The sequence below is a fragment of the Siphateles boraxobius genome, unplaced genomic scaffold (assembly GCF_051911475.1).
Source record: "Siphateles boraxobius isolate OS27281-9 unplaced genomic scaffold, OSU_SipBor_1 41, whole genome shotgun sequence".
Classification (NCBI taxonomy): domain Eukaryota; kingdom Metazoa; phylum Chordata; class Actinopteri; order Cypriniformes; family Leuciscidae; genus Siphateles; species Siphateles boraxobius.
Window position 1 is genome coordinate 4,848,258 of NW_027509042.1, and position 23,258 is coordinate 4,871,515.

The 23,258-nt window shown below is 36.4% G+C and overlaps 2 protein-coding genes across 2 annotated transcripts; one reads left to right on the forward strand and one right to left on the reverse strand.

Moving 5' to 3' along the window:
• Positions 1–1,452: 1,452 nt before the first annotated feature.
• On the forward strand, positions 1,453–4,036 carry asip1 (agouti signaling protein 1). Its single transcript, XM_077199927.1, has 4 exons — positions 1,453–1,525; positions 2,242–2,415; positions 2,648–2,700; positions 3,450–4,036. Exons 2-4 carry the CDS (start codon positions 2,256–2,258, stop codon positions 3,612–3,614), a joined length of 378 nt encoding a protein of 125 aa, XP_077056042.1. The 5' UTR covers positions 1,453–1,525; positions 2,242–2,255; the 3' UTR covers positions 3,615–4,036.
• Positions 4,037–7,246: 3,210 nt separating this feature from the next.
• Positions 7,247–22,911, reverse strand: ahcy (adenosylhomocysteinase). Its single transcript, XM_077197900.1, has 10 exons — positions 22,748–22,911; positions 19,715–19,905; positions 18,863–18,938; positions 16,631–16,783; positions 14,983–15,095; positions 14,606–14,813; positions 13,434–13,521; positions 11,080–11,197; positions 9,160–9,354; positions 7,247–7,939 (listed from the first exon to the last, which is right to left on the reverse strand). Exons 1-10 carry the CDS (start codon positions 22,773–22,775, stop codon positions 7,808–7,810), a joined length of 1,302 nt encoding a protein of 433 aa, XP_077054015.1. The 5' UTR covers positions 22,776–22,911; the 3' UTR covers positions 7,247–7,807.
• Positions 22,912–23,258: the final 347 nt, after the last annotated feature.

Here is a 23,258-nt window from a genome sequence, read left to right on the forward strand (position 1 = left end):
GAAACGCCTGATGTATTGAAAACTAGATGACAGGGAAAAAGCATGCAACAAATCTATTTCAAATGAACATACAAATGCATGTTCTTTTGATCATTTGCTCAGATGATCTTGCAGCAATCATAAAACAGTAAAACAGAAAACAGTAAAAGAAAAACAGTAAATACACTCAGCTTGTTGTTTTCTGTTTATAATTATTGATGGTTGTGGTTTTCTATTGGTGGATCTCACGCCATGTTAAACATGTCATCAGAGAAGAGATGTTGCTGCCAGAGGAGAGGAAGTTATTTTGATTAATTATTTTTCAATAGACGCAATATAGGTGTAACCACCTATATACTCTAGCTCCTTATATAATATAATATAATATAATATAATATATAAAAAGTTGTTTTTTAGACATAATTTCTTACTTATAATAGGTTTTGCATTTAGATGTACTGTATATTTAGACATTCTACTTTTTGTCAAGTTTATGATGTTTTTGTTAGATATGCTTCAGGTTTTGCATTATGGTTGCAATCAAACATTAAAATTTAGTTAGAAAGGGAACACATGAAAACCATTTTTGTTACTCACTATTTGATTGATAATTTAAAAAACCTAACAAAATACGGAATGGATTGTAATAATTCAGAACACTTCATACAAACATTTTGTAATTAATGTAATTTTTGTCTGTGCATTCTGCATTGGGTTTGAGTTGTTGATTTTATTTCACACATTTGCAAGGTCTTGCTATGTTACAAATACACTAGTTCTGATGTATGTGTGGGTGTCTTTTTTGCACTCAAAATTTTTTTGGAGTTTTTTTTTTTATCATAGTTTGTACCACCAAAAGATTCGTATTCGTATTTTTTTATATTTCATATTTATTTCAGTTGTTTTTGACCGCAAGGTAACAAGTTTTACTTTTTATTTTTCAACCCTTTAACATATCTGAATCATGTCCATGATTCTTTTGTGACTTCACAAAGCTAATGCGACAAAAGTCACCAAGTTTTATCTGATTCTGGTGAAGCAAAAAAAAATTCAAAATGTAAATTTTTTGACCAAAGAGGCCCAGAAGGTTAGAGATTTAAAGTTAAGGCACTGAATAAAAAAATAAAATAATGATGTGATCAATTATTTATACTGCAATATTTCATACAAAATACATGCTTTCATGTTGACTTTACATTTTCATTGGTGTTTGAATTTCACAGGTCATCACATTAAATATGAACATGTTCCAATACAGTCTGACAAATGCTTTAATTTGAACTGTATATCCACAGTTTATTAATTTTCATTTAGACAAAAGTGTGTTCACCCTCTCTCTCTCTCTCTCTGTGTCTGTCTCTCTCCCTCTGTTCAGCCTGGCCGTGTGGATCCGCCCCTGCTTAATTTTATAATTTCGCCCCTTTCTGAATTTCCTGACTAAAAAGTCTGTCTGACATTTCTCTCTCAGTCTCAGCAGGGGAGCGGGGAATATCTCAAGCCAGCCACAAAAAGGGAAAACAGGGTGCCCCATTACTCACCAGGACAGGTCAGTTTGTAAACACAGACTCCTGAAGATTACCTTGGGTATCAGTTTTGAATGCACTGTGAAAGAGGATATAAAAAATACAGGAGATTGTCAGAAAAAGGAGGTTAAACGTGGTGAGAAATGATAAGCTGTGATCAAATGCCATTAGAAATACTGCACACTGGAACTGTTGATGTAAACAAATTTTATATTCGAATTGAGTATGTGATTTTTGTGAAAACTATTCTTGGTTGTAGGAACTATTATTGAACTGACTGCACAGGAATATAACAGTCCTAGTTTTACTTGCTATTTGGCTTTTAAAAATGACTCTGCTGTGGTTTTGTGCAAAATCTATAGGTTATAATTCTAACTAGTATTAAACTGCTTCTTATGTGAAAATGTTTTGATGTTGTGTACGATGACAAATAAATATGTTTGCTGTATCTAATATCTTGTGCATACACAACCATTTGAGCTTCAGTTTGGATAAATTTGAAAGCAAATTCATAAGGGCTAGTTCTCTCTCGTGTTTCCTTTTATGATTTGTTTTGGGCTTTAAAATTGCTAGGTAAGAATTTAAAAACTTTCAAATTTGATCAAAAGTTTAAACATCCTTTTTTTGTACCAAAACGTTTGTCCAATTCTGTTTGTGCGTGTGTGCGTGCATGTGTGTGATCACTAAATCTGCACTTTTTTTGTTTATGATTCTGTTTTTAAACTATTGTCTTGTGCAGGGTGAAGTCTTAATATGAGTCCGTCGTTGTTGCTGTGCTGTTTGCTGCTCTGTTTAGCCTGCTGTGTCACGGTACACACACACATGCTTATGGAGGAACAATACAGCTCCAACCAAACAACCATCAGCTTACAAGTCAATAACCAAACAGATGCACCTCCTGTGCTCATTGTCGGTAAGGCTTCTTTCTCAAACGCACAAGTTGTGAAAATAATATACAAAACAAATGATCACCATTATTAATCAAGAAGTAAATAAATTGCTACAAATGGTCAACACAAACTTCTAGCCGAGTGCTATTTTATTTTAAATTCACATCGGAATAAATCATTCTTTGTTTAACAGTTCTTTGTTACTTATTTAGAAACTTAAAACTTCACCTTTATTTGTATTTTCTATTATCGAAGGGCTTTCAAAAACACCTAAGAAGAACAAGAAACTGGAAAAGAAACCAAAAAAGGTTTGTAATAAATTGTTAATTAACTGATTTATAAACAGCTTTAATAGATTGACCCATATAATACAAATATTTCCGTATGATGTTTAATTCAGCTCATAGAGATTTAAAATGTTTAAACTAAAGTTGATAATATGCGGATAATAAAAATGTCTAATTAAATATTTGTGATAAAAACAAATTTAGTCTAAATAAACTGTTCACCTTTTATTAATTCTACAGCCTATCCATCTATCTGTCAATTTATATATGTTTATTAAATATTTTAAATAGATTTCGAATGTAGGCCTATTGTTTATTGACAATCTGTGGTGAAAATGAGTCTACATTTTGAACATTATTGAAATAATATATGGTCGACACCTTTGTTTTGCTGAGGCTAATTTCATAGCTGGAAATTTACACAATTACATACTATTTTCATAAAATATGTCAAAATGACAGCTTGATATTTACCTGGATTTTTTTGTTTTCTTCACACATCACACGTCAAGCTCTTCTCTGATACTTGGTCTCCTAACCAAGTTTATTTAGAGGCGCATTCGTTTCATTGGTCATGGAGTTGCTAATAGACGCCATAACAGGGGTCGTAATTTGTTACATTTTTATGCAAATCATTTTCATAATAAATAGGCTATTGAATGGGTTCCGGCTTATTTTGAAGTTAGCCTACTTTAAATAACCCTGGGACATAATTTGTCCGAAGCTGAAGCAGCACATATAAATGCCTGTTTTATTTGTATACTTTTCAGAAATTCAGCAACCGAATAAAGAGACCTCCTCCGCCGCCGAACTGTGTGCCGCTGTGGAGCAGCTGTAAGACGCCGACCGCGGTGTGTTGCGATCAGTGCGCCTTCTGCCACTGCCGCCTCTTCAAGACCGTCTGCTACTGCCGCATGGGATACCCGAAATGCTGAACACTCTCTGACAGGAGCAATCATGATCCGGATGATCATGTGACTGTCCCTATTTTAAAGGCTTGTTTATAAAACCCTGTGGGATTATGACAACCGATTATCCATGCACTCCATCATATACCCTAATCATGAACGCGATCCGAATTCTCGGAGATTTCAAGGCCTGATAATCCGACAGCTCGTCAGAAGCGCCTGGGTATAAAGCAGAGCCATCTGGGTGATTACAAAAGTCAACTTTTAATTACTATTTTAAAAGGTTCACGTTATTGAAAAGAATTGTTAATGTTTGTATGAACACTTGTTGTAAGCACTTTAAGAAAAAAACTAAAAACGTTAAAGCACCCGTAACCTGTTTGAGCTGCTATGTGCACTAAAACGACAACAAAAATCACCACGACAATTGCCGCCAAAATAGTTAAGTCGTGTTTACTTCGACCATCACCACTCTCATTAATAAATAAAGGACAATGAAAAAAATAAATAAAACGAAATATTCAGAGGGCTTACAATAAGATCCCATATATATATATATATATATATATATATATATATATATATATATATATATATATATTACAGAGAACAAAAACGATAGCAATAATAGCTAACTGTCTGTATATTATAGGTTGTAGGCTAACGCGATTTTTTTAGGCTAATGTGGAATATTTTTGTTGAATGGCGAACTAGATTAGTAGTTATTGGGTCGATTTTAAACATGGCACATTTCTGTACATTCCTGTATATATAAATTGTGGATGCAATGTCTATTTCATTATCTTGATTCAAACAATGAAATATTCAGGGTCAATATACAATTTACCCAGTTATAAACTGAAGAACGTAGCAGAATATTGCGCTTTTTTTAATTGTAAAAATTCATTAATAACATTATAGATTAAAATAATAAAATAAAACATTTACCTGTTGCAAATTATGTGACAACTTGCCCCAGTAAGACCCCGTGACAGAACGAAGACTTTAAGATAAAAAAAAAGCAAAGTAACCATACATTTACAGATATGACTTGAAGAAGTTTAGAGGATTTTTTTATAAGATTTAGGTGAGTACCATTTTTTTCACCACTTCATTCACTTATTTGTGACTATTAGAAGTGAAATATCTTATTTAAATAGTCGTTATAAAATAACAATGTAGGCTATCTTCGATGTAGTCTCTTATTTAATAAGCTGCATGCATAAACAGAACAATCAAATTACTGTTTAAATGTTTTAAATGACATATAGCATGGCACACCACTGGATATACTGTACCCAGTATAAAATTAAAACATAATGCAAATATGTACTTACAAGTTCTTGCTGTAAAGACAACTTATTATGCAAAGCAAGATCAAAGTGGAAGGACACCAGTTCCAAACACCTTGAATAATTATCGGTCCAATGGGTAATAAAACACACATTCAAACACACACACAGACACACACACACACACAGGGTGACACTAAAGGCTCCAGAGGCCACAGCTGGTTCACATTGCAAGTAAGCAATGGGCAAGAGAGGAGAAGAAAAAGAAAAACTCAAAGAGATAGGCCCTTGTTATGTCTCTCAGGGGACACTTTCCGGGTATTTTAGGGGTCCAGTACATCTAATGGCCTACAGACTACTCCTTTTACCCCACAAACACTAACTACACTATTTTACAGTTTCCAACTAATAAGGGCCAAATTAGATTGAAACCATGTGTCTAGTATGGCAGCCCGAGTTAAGGCATTGCTGATCTACAGAATAAACCAGTTTAGGCTCATTAGGCCCGATACTGACAGCGGTTCTGCTATTTTTCATGGCTCCAATTTGTGTTTCCAAATGCATATTGCGGCCTCGTTTCTCTTCTGGGAGTTGTCATTGTCACATGTCGGTCAGTGAATGCCTATGATGTTTTTAATCAAGGAATCGTTACTGGAAACAAGTAGAATTGTATATGTTTTGGCTTGTAATATTAAGATTATTTATGGGAAATGTCAAATGATGTGAAGATTCCTGAAATCGCTTCACATTATTCTGTTACTCAACATTACACAACAGAATCATGATAAGAAATGTAATCCAAAATCCTACTGCAATAAGTATTTCCAAGTCCATATACGATGGATCGCTATAAACGGATAGTTCACCCCAAAATAAAAAAGGAAAAACAAAAAAATCTGCAAGACTTCCCTTCTTCCGTGAAACGCAGATATTGTCAGTGGGTACAAACAACATTGGACCCCATTGACTGTCATTGTACGGACAAAAAAAAAAGTGTGTCAGTGTGACAATTCAAAATATTTTCTTTTTGTGTTCCAGAGAAGGAAGCAGGTCTGGAATGACGTGTGGGGGCATAAAGGGATAGTTCTTCCAAAAATTTAAATTGTCAATTAAGTTAACATTCACGCAGTATTTTTGTTAATCAGCCTCAAGGATGACTTTAGGTTGCCAAGAAGATCTGAAATAACATTTCTACAAACTACATAAATCTGACATTAATACAGTCATGAAAGAAAAAAATTAGAAGGGAAAAGTTTATATTCAACCCAAACCATAATTTCTTATAAATTATCCATTTAAGGAATTATGTTTTCTACTTCTTTTCAACTGTTAAAAGTGAATTGTGAACTAAATGAGAGCAGTTCAAAACCCACTGCCTCAATGCCAGGCTGTTGCTAAAGGTTTCTTTAATGTGTCATTTTAGTATTTCTTTTTTTATTTTGAATCAGCTTTTATTTTCATATTTTTCAGTTTTCTATTTAAATTTATTTTAAAGGGATAGTTCACCCAAAAATGAAAATTCTATAATTTACTCACCCTGCATTTGTTCCAAACCTGTATAAATTTCTTTCTTCTGCTGAAAACAAAAGATGATATTTTAAAGAAGGTCGGAAACCAATCAGATTATGGACCCCATTGACTTCCATAATATATATCTTTCAATTCCATGGAAGTCAATGGGGCCCTGGGCCTGTTTGGTTACCCATATTCCTCAAGATATCTTCCTTTTTGCTCAGCAGAAGAAGAAAAAATCCTACAGGTTTGGATCAAAATGCAGGGTGAGTAAATTATGACAGAATTTTCATTTTTGGGTGAACTATCCCTTTAACTGTAAAAAGTGTTTAATTCACTTAATTTTTTTGGTTAACCTAGTAAATAAAGTAAATAAACGTAATGCTTAATTGAAAAAATTAACTTGACTATAGTAAACACGCTGCCTTAAAATTAAGTGAACTGAACACATTTTACAGTGTAATTTTATGTGCTTTTGTTATTTTTATTGGGTTTAAGCTCTAATTTAATCTATTATCATTAGTTTTAATCATTTCAGTACTTCAACTTAAACATTTTATTTCTGATAGTTGCCAAGGAAACATTTCTAATATAATTTTTTTTCTCATCTAAAATTTCAATTTTATTTTGGCTTCAATTCAATTAACAAAAACATTGGCGGTTATGGAATTGTTAAGTGGTTGCTTTAGGCTACTAGTCCTCACTGATATATTTTTCATTCGGATCCCTCAGCACATGTATGAGCAATAGCATTATTATTTAATTAATTACCCATTTTTATGCATTTTCCCGGCTGAGAACCACAGTCTCCTAACACTGTGCTGAAATAAAGGATTAACAAGTAAACAAGGCAAGTTACAGTCAAATACCACATTTATTTCATCAGGTCTTCATGAGTGGATGTAATGAAACAGGACGAGCTACCCAGACCCACTCAAACTCACAGCTTGCCAACAGAAAAATGATTACAATTCCCCCCCCCCCCATCATTTTCACTATTTTAACAGGTTTACAAAGTATGCATGGCCAAAAGGCAGTGCCTTGCTCAATTCATTTTTACCTGACAAACTGGAATCACTTCAGAGTAAGACACGGAAGAAGCAAAACGTGCCAGAATAGTAATTTACAGAGGGGGATCAAATAACTGACCTAATGGAAGAATTTTGTGTTTTGTTTTTAATATAACCGTATCATAAAACAAGGAATGCAAATAAGACAGTGACAATGTGTTCACAAGTTAGCGTTGCACTTAATATCAATGCAAAAAAGGAGTTGGTGAGAACCCGCAAGCACTCGCGATGAGAGTGAGAGACACGATTAAACACTATTATAGTCGCAAAAGGTAAGTGGCACAACCGCCAATGATTGTGTAGTCCGTCCCCATCCACAGCTGAAGCTGTGATTGGCCAAAGCTACTTAGTAGCGGTAGTGGTCTGGTTTGAAGGGACCGTCACTGGGCAGACCCAAATATTTGGCTTGCTTCTCTGTCAGTTTGGTCAGTTTGACGCCAAGCTTGTCCAAGTGTGCAGCAGCTACCTCCTCATCCAGCTACACATACACAAAGGACATAGTGAGGAATACATACATTTCATATATTCATGTATAGCAGATACAAATTACATCTGAGAAGCTTCTCAGCTTGTTTCTTAAGCAAGCTTTGTAACACTCTTAGGGTGCTTTCACACTTGTAGTTTAGTATCAAACGGGGCACGATACACATGAATAATTACGAATGTGAAAGCTGTCATGCGGAGTACCTGATGGAGGTGGTCTGACTTTGGTTGACCACTAACGCACATACAGTAAACCATTGTGTCATTTACTCTGCTGTGCATGATAGCATCAACTTAATAAAAAACAATATATTGACCGCATTCTGTTTTCTATTATGCGGTGTGCATATTATTGATGACATAAGTGCACCAGGGTTCGATAAAATCAATTGAGACCAACAGGGAGGCACAGGGAACAATTGCACTCGGGCCACAGCAAAAATACAGTGTGAAAGCACCCTTCAAATCTGGATATTCATGGATGATGTGCATATTAAAAAGGTAGGTACACCAAACCCATGCCACAGAAGTAGCACTGATGAAAGCCAACATTGTTGTCGCCTCGCGTCGGAGGAAAAAAAAATCTGTTTGAACACACTGAAAGCACTACAGGCGACTGTCAACTAGCACGCACGTTGATCTCTGCATGTAAAGGAGACAACTGTCAATTTAAGCGGATATATTTGTCTATAGTCGTCTTAGACGTCAAAAAGGGAAAGCGAAACGAAGGCTGCAGGCATACAAAAAATAAATCAGCGTTTGCTTAACGTTTTGAAAATCAATCATGCTGATCACGTTCTTTATTCCTACTCCGCTCATGTTATTCAGAAAATATTTGCGCAGTGGAATGCCCAGGTAAGATGACGTAAATTCATCTTCAACAGCCTTCTGTCTGTGGCGTCTTGACTCCTTAGCTTGCTTTCATTACTTTTGCTCGTATTCTTGTGCACCGACTCATTTACGAAACTGAACAGCCAAATCAGAGTTCTCTCTCACTGATGGACCGACACCAATTCTACATATTGAATCTGCCAAAAAAGAAACAAAGGCATCCGACTAAAAACAACGGTGCGGAACACACCGAAAAAACGAAGTCGCCCCATGCTCAAAAACGGCCTGAAGATGCCCTACCACCGGCTTAGTGTGTCCCTGGCTTTACAGACAATTTGACTCTACAGCATCTGTATTTGTAGAGTCTACATGAAGATACTGTACCTTCTTTGGCAGGAAGTATACACCCAGTGGATATTTGCTGGTGTTAGTCCACAGCTCAATCTGGGCAAGAACCTGGTTGGTGAACGAGTTGCTCATCACAAAGCTTGGATGGCCCATGGCACAGCCCAGGTTCACCAGACGCCCCTCAGCCAAAACAATGATGTGACGGCCACTTTTCATGCGGTAACGGTCAACCTGTATAAAAGTGGGGAGAATCAGTCAAAGTCCGATCAGGACATTCAAGATCCGGACATTCAAAAGCAGGATTTTGGCGTTTGGTGATGTCTGCAGGAATCAAGGCCAATAATGTGCATTTAGAAAGTAAATCGGGATTCAAATTCATGTTTTTTGAATATTAAAAATCTTTTTACTATTTTAAACACTGTTTCATGAATCGTTGTCCCACCAAAGATTTATTTGATGATTTAATGTGACGATATCTTCAGTTCTGATAGCCACTGATAGCGTCTGCTTTAAAATGCTCCTGCGAGTGTTTGTGTAAAAAAGTGCTCTGTGAAGAGCGTCAAAGGTTTCTATTTACAACATACGTGTCTTTGTAGCGTTAAGCTTTGTAGCCAATCACAGACGTATCCGTTGAGCTTGTGAACATCATGGCCAATCAGATGTTTAAGTTAGTCAGAATCCGCTTAATAGCGCTCAGAACAGCAGAGATATCGTTCAGAATGAGTTCTGCACACTCGCAAATCCTTTAATTACAACCAACAAAGTATAAACATGATGACATTAAGAGATTCACTGCACAGTGTAGTCTGATTCATCGATTAAATGGAGGTTTTCGCAAGAGCACAGCTTTGTGTACTTGTTGTAATTGTCAGCTCCAGTGATTATAACAGCAGTGATCTTAGATTAAAAAGATAGAATTCGGTCAGTGAAAGTCACTCAGTGACTCTTAAGGCCTCATTATGCTTCTGCGTCAACTCCACGGCGTAGCTACGTCGTCACTCCTACGGCGTCGTGGCCGTTTTATGGTTCTGCGTCAGGTTGAGTTGCATCGCGGTGCATCTGACCAATCACAGCCCTTGTGGTCTGCGTCGCCTCGACGCGTAGTTACAATTTTTTGGAGGTGCATGTCGAGCTACGGCGGAGGGGTTCGCGGTGACGCAGAGGGGTCTGCGGGGGTATGCCGTCGATTCGACGCAGAAGCATAAAACAGGCTTAAGCACTTTGTTTTATGATTCATTCTGACAGGGATTATTTTTTATTTCATGAATAAATAGTATAAGTTAATATAACAAACTGTTTCTTTGCATTTATTGTCAGTACTGGGCTCACAGTTCACATGGGTAGCGTATTTTGTACTGTGTGTGTGGATGGCAATGTTTGTAATCCACCACCGAAGACCATTTTTAACCCAGGGAAAACCCAGTTTACTTGTATTATTTAATATTAATTAATTCAATAAAAAAAAATTTGTTATTGAAAAGTAAAGAAAAGTTTGGTCAAAAAACAACAAACAAACATTTTAAGCTGGGTTTTAAGCAAGGGTTCATGATGGAACAGCAAGACCTGGTTTCACAGACAGGGCTTAGATTAAGACAGGATTAGGCCTTAATTTAAGTGGCTTTTATAAATGTGCCTTAGGAAAAAAATTATAAAATCAAAGCGCATCTTAAGACAAAACAATGGCACTGACATTAAGATATGTCAGTGCAAGTTGCTTTCAGTTAAAACAGCTCAAACATGCGTTTTAGTCTGAGACTAGCCTTAAACCTTGTCTTTGAAACCAGGGGGGAAAAAATTGCAAAAAAAAAAAAAAAAAGATTTAAAGTGCAATAAATAACACATTTAATATTAATAATTTAATACAATTATTAAAGAAAATTTGGTTAAAACCAACAAAAACATTACTGTTCCTCTAGTGCAGTCTTGAGTGGCAGCCACCAAATATTAATCCTGTACCTGAGCTTTGATGTTGATTTTCTCCACTGCATGTTCATTGAGCCACTTCATGTCGATCTCACAGTCAAAGTGGCCTATGTTGCAGACGATGGAGTCATCCTTCATGTGCTCAAAGTGTCTGGGGGAAAAATACACACACGTCATGAACACATGATGTTTACACTACCTGACTGAGTGAATCACAAAGATAAACGACACCTCGGCACAACAATATCATTGCTCAATATCAATAATATCAAAACAATACTCTAGAACGATGGAACAGGAGGGAACATTAAATAAATGAGCAATGTTTGCTTTGGCATTTTGAACAAATCACTAAACATAATATTAAACTTGACAAGTAACTCCAGAGTATCTTTGTGATCTCATTAGCTCTTATACTCCCATCACATTCTCTCCGTTCTGCTAACTCTCTTTTACTACATCAGCCTTTACGTAAGCTCAAGACCATGGGGGAAAGAGCCTTTTCTCATACAAAGCCCCCAGGCTATGGAATGTGCTTCCTCTTACCATAAGAAATGCACCAACGTTGGGACACTTATAAATAAAATGTATTATTATTAAATTGTCCAGCACGATTTATTCTCCATGCATGATGCCTCAAATTATACACCTTTTAAAGGAGAGGTGGCCGATTGCGTTTCTAGGAAATAAAACCGACGTAAGAATGTTGGTTCAAAATATTTCACCTCAATTGCATTTTACTTCATAATCCATTCACCTGGATTGCATTTGCTTAACTGGTGCCAGACAGACATTCGCAGATTGCCAGCCTTTAAACATGTCCCATTGGCTCCAAAAACTTCTAGAGAATCTAAGACACCATTCTCACATCTGTTGATAATACCAAATAGCAGCTGTGCTTTACTGGCCCCTACGCGTACTCATCCCTGCCATTTATCACAGAGGCCCACACCCCATCAGAACCCACCAGTTCACCTCCACATTTTAACATCAGATAAGCACAGAATAATACAGCACATGAATCTCAAGCACGCACTGCAAAGTGTAGCCAGATCTCACGCTGTGCGTGTTTGATTGCAGGCCCGGGAGTCCTTTCACTGCACATGAATCTCCCTGCCTGTTACACACAGAAGCCCATTTCACCAGGTTTAAAGGATTCATCGTTGACTAACTTTCATGCTGTGCCGGTCTGGATGACATCCTTATTTGCAGTTGGCGTAGATGAGAATTCAATCTTTGTTTTTTTAGCAAGGTGTCCAACATATCAGGCTGTGTTTGTGTGCTGGAAATGCAAGACGTCTCTGCAGATTAAGCTTCGTGTGAAGCTGAATGTTTTTGCCATGAGACTGCAATGTAAATAAATACACTTCCAAAGTTTGGGACTTTTTTGAAAGATATTAAAACTAATTCAGCAAGGATGCATTAACTGATCAAAAGCGACAATAAAAACAATATAATGATTATGATAATGAAATGTTTCTTGAGCAGCAAATTAGCATATTTGAATGATTTCTGAAGGATCATGTGACACTGAAGACTGAAGTAATGATGCTGAAAATTCAGCTTTGACATCACAGGAATAAATTACATTTTAAAATATATTAAATTGAAAAGTTATTTTAAATTGTAAATATATTATTTCTCAATATCATTATTTATACTATTTTTGATCAAATAATTGAACAGACTTGTTGAACATGAGACAACCGTTCAAAAGTTTGTAGTCGGTATGATTTTCTTGAAAGTACTGTAAATATTTGTAGGATGGTCAATGAGGGGGAAAAAGTTTATCCATCTAGAACTGATTGGATTATAAAAAAAACAGGCATTTCATACCAGAATGGAGCCAGACCTACAGTAAATGAGTGTTCGCATAAACAGCTAATTGGCTATTAGCTAACATCCAACAGCCAGCCTAAGGGACATCAGAAGAAAAAGGAAGTCATTTCAGGGTTATTACAAAGACAATGTTTCCTTTGAAATAACAAACACAGGAGATTTGTCCACAATAAACCACCATTTTTGCAATACTGAGACAAACTAAGTCCACAGCATGTTGGACATTGATGTTGCTAGGTGCAATAAATTTGATTGGGTAATAACCATTTTTTTAAATCTATGGTAATAACCTGTTGTATAATAAATTATTTTTGATTTATTATTGTAAAAAAAGATCTCATCATTGGGCAAAAGGCTGCTGAAATTACAAGAACTGTTCTTTAAACTTTTTCCAGATGATCCATCTTAAAATGACTGTTTCCAGTTTCGTAATGACACTGAATTTGCTCAGTTCTCGAGGGGACACACATAATACAGAAATACTGTACAGCACACATTCTATCTGAACATCTGTTAGTTGGTGTATGTTTGATTAATGTTGTACAAACCTGCCAAGGAGGATGTCCTCACAGCCAGTGGTGGTCACAAAGATGTTTCCTTCTTTGCAGGCCTCATCCATGGTGGTCACCTCATAGCCTGCGTAACGAGAGCCGAATGACCCACAAGGTAGCCAATAAAAATATTTTTAAAAGTCAAATATTCTTAAACTAGCCTGGCATGCGATTACAGCAACCTTCAAAATGGAGTTTTAATACACACATGGTTTAAAAATATAGTTGTATATGATAGGTTCTTTTGGCCTCTTACCAAATTCAAATATTTTTTAACTTTTAAAACAACTTATGACTATTTTTTTTTAAGACTTTGAGGGATATTGAGTGCAGTACAAAGCCTTCCCCAGTCTTCACAAATCTGCAATATTAATAATAATAAAGATTTATTTTTTAATTGTTAGGCTAACAGATTGCTTGCTAGGCTAGTCTAACGATGTACTATCAAGCTTTGATAACATGATCACACAGCGTGGGCAATAGAATCAAAATCTTATAGGCAAACCACAGCAAAAACAAATACTTAGTAAAAAGTTCTAAAGTAAGTAAGTAATCAAGTAAACAGTCAGTAATAAAATAAGAAGAAAGTATTTGCGCGTTGACAGACGGCAGGTGCACGCACAGAAATCCGCAGCCAATCAGACATCAGTCAGTATCGGATTGAGTTCTTTCGTGGTATACTGCGCTTTTAATAACTTTTTTTAATAGTACTTTTTATTTTTGTCATTCATCTATGTTTCTTAAACGCTTAGTGTTGGACGGCAGGTGAGAAAGGCTCACTTTTGCTATGTTTCACACACACCACATACTGGCATGTGTATCTTCCTGAAAATAATGCATTTAAATTTAATTAAATAAGGGATAAATTCACTACCTAATAATAATAATAAATTTTTTGTGAGACCTTTAAATTTGAGCAATTATTTTGCAGATTATTTAATGTATGAGGATCGCCGAAAACAATGCTACATTTGATAGATTTTGCATTGTATTCACAGAATCGCAAAAAGAGACTGACTATTTGCAATTCCATTAGGTGCAACTAAAGTGGTTCACCTTTAACTACATATCAAAGAAAGATAAAAATTATTCTTATCACTCGAAGAAAGGTGTTTAAATAGGAAGGAAAGGAACACAGACAGACAGACAGACACAAAACAAATCCATACCCTCCATAGCGGCCTGCAGAGCGTTGATTGGATCGATTTCTGTGACAATGACTCTGGCACCGAACCCTCGTAGGGCCTGAACGCAGCCCTTACCGACGTCACCGTAGCCGGCCACCACTGCCACCTTACCGGCAATCATCACATCTGTGGCCCGCTTGATGCCGTCAATCAAAGACTCACGGCAGCCGTACAGGTTGTCAAACTTACTCTAAAGGGAGGGGGGGGGAATAAGTCCTTCCCAAATAACTGTCATAATATTATAACAATGCACAAAGTGCTCACGTTTGTGTGAACACACAAAACATCAAATGACCACGGGGAATAACAGGATAAAACCATGCACTGTTATTATATCTTGGTTATAAAACAAAGGTTACCTTAGTCACAGAGTCATTGACATTGATGGCAGGAACTTTAAGTTCTCCCTTCTTCAACATCTTGTAGAGGTTATGAACTCCTGTTGTGGTCTCCTCAGAGATGCCCTTGATTCCTGACGGATTAACCAGGAAGAATTATTTCGTAAAGTTTAAAGACCCAGAATATCAAACTAAGTGCATCTGTTTAGAAGGAATGTTGGAATAACTGGTTTGCCGATCAATTTTATTTTTGTGTAGGTTAGCTTGACCTTCACTGGTGTAACTGATGAGGCCAAATCAAATCCAAGACATTTCAGCCATCTACTTAAGGAAAGATAAGTGACTGTCACAAACCCTTCTGACAACTTTATAGCCTCAGTGGAAAATGTACTATAGCTCAGAAGCCAAAGTATTATCATAACTCTATATGTGGAAGTATTTCGGGCATGAACCCACCCGAAACAAAAATATGAGGAGCAAAATCACTGCAGGTCTTCATTTTATTTTGTGCCGTTTCACAGAGAGACTGACTATTATTCGAGCATGTTTGATGCTGAGAGAGACAATAAGAAATAGACCTTTTTTTCCACAAAGGCTACATTTATTTGACCAAAAACACAGTAATATTGTGAAATATCATTACAATTTAAAATAAAATGTTTTCTATTTGAATATATTTTAAAATGTAATTTATTCCTGGAATACAAAGCTGAATTTTCAGCATATACTCATGTCTTTGTCACATGATCCTTCAGAAATCGTTCTTTTTTAAACATTTATTACTTCTGCTTTTACGGCGGTTGACATCCAGCTTAACATTTATTACTATTATCAAGGTTGAAAACACTTGTTTTATGCGTTGCTGAATAAAAGTATTCAGTTCTTTTGAACAAATAAATACAGATTCTTTTAGCGATTGATAACAGTTGTGCTGCTTAAAATTTTTGTGGAAACCGTGATGCATTTTTTTTGTTTTTACAAGATTCTTTGATGAAAAGAAAGTTTAATAAACAGCAACATTATAAAAAATCTTTTTAAACAGAACCTTGTTTGATAGAGGTATGCAACATTTGGCATGAGTTTTAAATCCAATGCTATTATTCACAGTTCACTAACTGTGGGAATCAAAGAGTGACCTACTTTAAAAAAAAAGAAGCAGTTTAAAAGAATTAGGTTAACAGTTCACTGGCCTCTACGTAGAATCAGAGGCCTGACCTTTGTGTTACCATCCCAGATGCTTAACCCTACTAAAGGGTAGAGGTCAAATAGAGTAGCCTCATAAATTTTACATTTAGAGAGTAAAACTAACACCACATCACCTTCACACTGTATCAATAAAACAAGATTCTGTTGGGAACTTGAGTATCGTAATGCTTTTCAATTTTCCAGGAATGCTAATATTATATGGTTTATATTTGTGACTGCTCCTATTAAAGGTTTATTTATTTGCTGGGTCAAGAACGGCTTGATCATGGACTATCCTGCCATCTAGTGGCCATAAAACAGCAGTACAGTGCAACTGTATGATAAGCGTGGAAATGATAGCAATGGAAATCCAGACAATGGAGTAATCAAGTACTATACGAGTAGTCTAGATGACGGCTGTTCAAGATCAGTAGACACACGTGATGACTAGATGACAGAACAGAAAGCAGACAATATTATATACCTGCAAGCAGTTTGGGGTATTTCTGGTGCACCATGTTGGTCAGGTCTCCACCGTCATCCAGGATCATGTTAAGAGGCTGACCGTCTTTGAAGTAGATCGTCTGCTCTATGCACCACACATACTCTTCATCAGTCATTCCCTTCCAAGCATACACTACGACAAAACACAAACACACATACACATTAGATGACAAGATACACATCAGAATTGTGTCCCTGACTCCTGGCTGCTACAAATAAGAAGTGGTCACAGGGTTTGCGGTCGAGTGCACCTGCATATTCAATCTTATTCTCAAAGTTACATCCAATTTTTGCTGCCACTTAACATCACAAACAAATACATGATTTACCATTTTATAGGAACAAATGTAATACACATCAAACAGAGGTGATTTACTGTCCAAGGATTTTTTTTGCCAGTATAAGGTGTAAAGTGGAGAGAATGCTGTTAGTAGCTGTAAATTTGCTCATTTCAGAAGCACAACAAGCTCTAAATATGTTTGACATTTTTAATGTGGCATTATTTTCTAGCTGGTATAACAATTAGTTGAGAATGCAGCTACATAAGCAAAGGATGCACCTACTGTCATCATCCCTGTAAATGAAACTGACTGTTCACACGAAATGCTAAACCATCAATTTTCAAATGGTTTAAATGCAAAAGATGCGTGCAAAGTCAGTAAGTCACCCAATCAAAAAAGTGGCATCATGATTCTCTCACATATCACTCAATTTTGGCTAATTAAAAGAAAATATATATACTTTTATTAAGCAAGAGTGCATTAAATTGATGAAAAGCGACACAAAAGACATTTATAATGACATTTCTATTTGAAATAAATGCTGTATCCTGAAAAAAAACACATGTTTTTCACAAAAATAAGAGCACAACTGAATTTAACATAGATAATAATCAGAAATTACCTATAAATCAGCATATTAGAATAATTTCTGAAAGATCATGTGACTGAAGACTGGAGTAATGATACTGAAAATTCAGCTTTGCGTCACAGGCATAAATTACATTTTAAAATATATTCAAATAGAAAACATTTATTTTAAATTTTAATAATATTTCACAATATGACTCTGTTTACTGTATTTGATCAAATAAATGCAGCCTTGGTGAGCAGAAGATACTTTAAAAAAACAAAACATTTCTAAGCCCATACTTTTGAACAGTAGTTCACCCCTCCTGTCACTTGAATATCAGATAGTACTGTACTGTTTTGGTTAGATCAAGATATTTAAATGCTTTTTGGCAATCAAATTTACTCTGCATCAACACTAATTCTGACATGCTTACTGTCAACCACCTCAGTTCTCACAGTTTAAGATATTCCTCTGAATGAATCTGTGAACTGCAATTTAGTTTTAAAAAGACAAAAAGGCATGCAATGGTTGCTCAAAGGTCTTAACTAGTATTAATCGGCTCTGTTCCACAACTAGTAAGCTAGTCAGCAACATTTGAATGCATGAGTCAAGCTCCTGACACAAGAGCAGTTGCAAAAGGTTGTCAGCGTAATTATGCTGCCAACTAAAATACCTTCTTAAGGCCTGCCTTTAGGCTTATCCTTTGTGGAGAAGGCAATCTCGTTATGCACTGTGATCCGTGAAAAAATCCATCCAAGATAACAGACAAAGAGAGAGAAATGTTGATAATTATTTAGAATTCATAGTGAAAAGTAGTTCAAAGACTATTTCACCCAATATGCATGTGTTTTTATTATAATATAATGCATGTGCATTTTTATCCTTATTGGAGTATTGAAGCTGCTGCCTAAGAATAGACTTAAGACCTGGAAACTGGAAAAGCATGGGACCAAATCCGTTTGATGTTGTTAGAAAGACATTGCACAATCTTTTTAAAAAAAGTTTTGCCATCTTTCACCCTAAAAATCATTCAGTTTGAATCCCTTTGAAGGTTTCAGTGCTTAAAACTGCTTGGGAAAAGTCTTTTGTGGACTGAAAGCTGTAATGATGAAGTTGATAAAGTCTTTGCCTGCCCACTCTTGCATGTTAGTCCTTCAAAAACGTTGAGTGAAATCTATTTGTGCTGATTCTAGGTTGTACTCTGCTATGGAGCACATGCTTTAAGCCAGATGTGTCTCGAAACCCTGCGTTCCTCTTATCTATATTTGATTGCGCAGCTTTAGAGCAAACAGCCGGCAGGATTACGCCAGAGCCGTGGTTATGGAACAGACCGACAGTGTAGTACATCAACACCTGTTACCTGGAACGCCAGTTTTGGCAATGGCTGACGCTGCGTGATCCTGGGTCGAAAAGATGTTACAGCTTGACCACTGGACCTGTAGCAGACAGACATCAAGGAGAAGGAATGAGATCATGTGACTTATATAGACTTTATCAAAAAAAATGTTATTGAACAGAACAATGATTAAAGTATGGCCTTGGGCTGGGAAATTCCAGTTTGACGAAGGAAATAAGGGATAAGAAGAGGGATTCATTTCAGTCAGACTGCATTTATGAGTAGGAAAAATGGGTGAAGAAACTGTACTGTCCCTTTCCAAAACAAAAGTACTATGGCAATCTGATAGAATCATATAGTAATAATATGAAACAACTTACTTATATACCATGGAATTTACATTTCAAAGAATAGCATGGTACACAGGGTCGGTAAAATTATTTTAAAAAAATTAAGAAGTCTTATGCTCACCAAGGCTGCATCTTTTTATTAAAAAAATATTACTACAATTTAAAATAAAATAAAATTTAAAAATGTTTTTACATTTTTAACAGGATTCTTTGATGAATAGAAAGTTCAAATAGAAGTAGAAATCTTTTGTAACATTACTAATTTAATTCTTGCTGAATAAAAGTATTTATTTATTTTGAATAAATAAAATACAGATTCTTTCAGCAATTGATAATTTAATGAAAGTTAGTATAGTAATTTCCGATACAAAGACCGTTTATAATCAAATGCCACCAAACCTGGTGCGACATGCCACTTTTAACGCAAATATAGTGAGTTTGGAATGAGCGTGGGTCAATAATGCCAGATTTTTCATTTCTGGGTATTAACTATTTCTTTAATGTTTTTGCATTTGTTTCCACTCACCTCAGCTCCCAGGGCGGTAAGGGTTTCAATGAGCACCGCGGTCTGTAGAGTCATGTGCAGACAGCCTGCGATGCGAGCACCTTTCAGGGGTTTCGTCTGGCCGTAGAGCTCCCTCATCTTCATCAGACCTGGCATCTCATTCTCAGCTATATCTATGGCTTTACGTCCCCACTCGGCCAGGCTGATATCAGCTGGACAAAGAAAATGAAAACAAATGTTACATTGAGGAAACGGAGAGAATGATTCAAATAAATAGGCAAACCAGTACAGATTGTGTATACTTTGAGCAACTAAAAATCACAATAGACAATTATGTCCATTACAACATGCAGGTTAAAGCTGCAGTCTGTAGTTTCCTCTGTCGCCATCTCTGTTCGAAATCTGCAATTGCAGTTATTCGTGGAATTATCAACTTTATATGGGTTGTGCCTCGGCACGGCACAGTGCGGATGAATACAATGTTTTGAGGAGAATGTGCGGCTGTCAGTCACCGCGCCGGTGTGGATACTGTCATTCGTAATCACAGATTATACTTTTTGGAAGTATGACCAACATAAGAATTGTCACCGTAAAATGTCATCTCAACAAGTAACATCCACTTTTGTTTTTGACCAACTAAGGGGAAAAAAGCATTGCAGTAAATCGCGCTGATTAAATCTAACGATCGCTTATTATCATATCACGTCAAACCGTGCAAATTATACTTCGTTCTCAAATTGTTAATGTTAACAACATCAGCATTGCGTGACTACATTTAATGTCCTTCCGATATTATCCTTGTTTTCGCATGGGCCGGTTGCAGTCTCTTTTTTTCTGTAGCCAGTCCGAAATCTTTTGCATTTTACAACGAGTGAATCTACAGTTGTAACTGGTGATTGTCGTTTGAACCTTTCTGGATCCGTCATCAAATTGATACATTTAATTATATCAAGTGCTGTGAGAAAAGGCTATAAATCTCCAACTCCAACATCCTCACACGCAATATAGCCTACTAGCCGAGACTCCTCCTTTATGTGTACAGATGTGACGTAATGATGCAAAGGCATGCTCGAATTTCCCGCAGAAATCCACCAATACCACTGGAATTGAAACATTATTACAAGCTTACCATTTTGAATCGAGCTAAGGCAAGCAGATAGTTTTGAACACTGGCTGGTTATGTACTTGCTCAAATTTATTTTGGATCATTTTAACCCCAAAAAGTTACGGACTGCAGCTTTAAAGACGTCTTTGAAATGTCAGTCTCATATTTGGACATCTACAAGAGGAATTCAACAGATGACACCCAAAACCGCATACCTAACATGGTTAAGGAGACGATGGTGCTTGGTTTCATGTGCACACTTAACCATGAGGTTACCCAAAAGAGATTCTGACTTTAAATTTTACTTCCAGTGTTCCTACCACAGCAGATGATGAAAGCAAACACGCCTGCCTTAATATTCAGTGGTCAAACAAATGTTTAATTACAAAAGAAAATGTCATTTTATCAGAAAGGACATTTTTAACTGCAACCGGAGACCTATAACAAGATCTAAGGAACAATTCAGAGTATTTGAAATACAAAGATGTTGTTTTAGGAATGGGTATTTCCATGACTATTAATTCTATTAATAAATAATTAATAAAACTATTAATTCCCGACATTTTCCTATACCCGTTACCATTTTCCATTGACCATGGGAACCCTGTAAAACGCCTTCAGTATGGGCTATTAATAAATAAGGCAAGTTAGCAGTACTGATGCTGGCAGTAAAAGTCAAACTTTTACATTTCATTCACTGATTTTGAAAAACTGAACTCTGTACGTTCAAGACTATGGAGCAAAGTCCGGCTGGATTTACTTCTGCCTTATCTGCAGTGAGAACATCAGAGAGAGGTTTGCTGAAAAACACAACAACAGACGCTGCAAATGCCTGAGGGACAGACAGGTGCCAAGTCCAGTCACTGTTACTATGCTGACGTGTGTCTAAACGAGACGCAGAAACAACTGTTAAGATATGAACTTAATGCGTTTAATTAGCACTAAATATAAGTGAATCGTTTTAGCGCATACCATTCATTTTTGGTGAACTCTGTATCGCCACCAATGTCCGATAAGTAGACGAATCATTATTTTAAACTGGACCTTCTCAATTAATCGATTGTTTTATATTCACATGCACACAAATATCTGGTTTAATAAACAATTTTTTGAAATAGAGCAAACACTTTTTAGCCAGTTGATAAATTAATTAATCAGACATACAATTATTATTACCCGTTAATAAAACAACTAAATCGAAAACCCGTAATAAACAGGAATATTTTACTATATTTCAAAAGTTTTAAAGCATTAAATGTGCAATAACGGAGTGTCATGGTCCAAATGATGACGTAAGAGCAGCCAAACTGTTTTATGAACCGATTCTGCGAAACGAACTGTTCAATAGAACCGACTCTTGGAAATGAATTAGTACGCTCATTGAAAAGTGGCGGCGCATATGACCACTGCATTATGGGAAATGTAGTTCGGTGGAGAAGCAGTTCTCGTACCGAGGAGCTTCTCAGTGCACTCAAAAAAACTACAAATTCCAAACTTTCTTCTTCACGTCTTCCGAATGGAACCACGCTAGCTTGTCTGGCAGGTGTTGGTTATAAAATCGTATATAATACTTGCGAGTAACCATAAATGACTATGGTAATAAACTAGACCCATTTAGTGCAAGAACAGTGATTTTAAGGGGGCGGGTTTGCAATTCAGCGTCTTGTGCAAGGCAGCGCTGACAATGACGCGTCCACTGCCATGTGTTATATTGTAGAAGTACTAGCAACTAAAGATTTGCAACAATTCATGCTCGGTCAAAAATACAACCCAACACCCTTTTGCAAAGATTCGTATGCTTTATCGAGAGGCTATTAGAGAGCTTAGTAGAAATCACCAGCATGGAGTCAGCAAAATAGCATTGGCGGTAAATACATAATTGCACGCCGTTTTTGCGGAACAGCATTACGCCGGATGTAAAGTCAAAAACCAAATAAACTTATACTAACCAACTTTGAATGGTAGCTTCTCGGACATTTTGATGTACTGTCGTTAGGTAAGCCTGGTATGAGTTGGTCTAGAGCCCGGCTGTGGACCTGAGTAAGTGCAGAAGGAGGTAGCTGTTATGTGAACTTGATTATAAGTGTGTACAAAACCGGTTGTTGTAATATTCATAAGATCAGGCTGCATGTTGTTTCTCATTGGCTGAAAAATGCCACGCCTTGCCGTTCTAAATAAACGATGGTGGGCGTGTTTATCTGGCCCTACGGTAGCCTATAAGAATCCACGGTGGTTTAGGCTGTGTAATATCATTTGGAATGTGGAGAGGTCTTGAATAATATAGAAGTAGAACAAGTTTCAACTGGCTTTGGGTGTTTTACTAATATTTGACAGCGGATCTGAGCCTGTGGGAAGAAAGCGTATTGGGCTTTTCATAAATGTTACATTTTAAAATGGTTTAAAAGCAGAATCTGTTGACAAAACCAGTTGGAGTTGCTTTCCATATAGTTTTCTCTACAA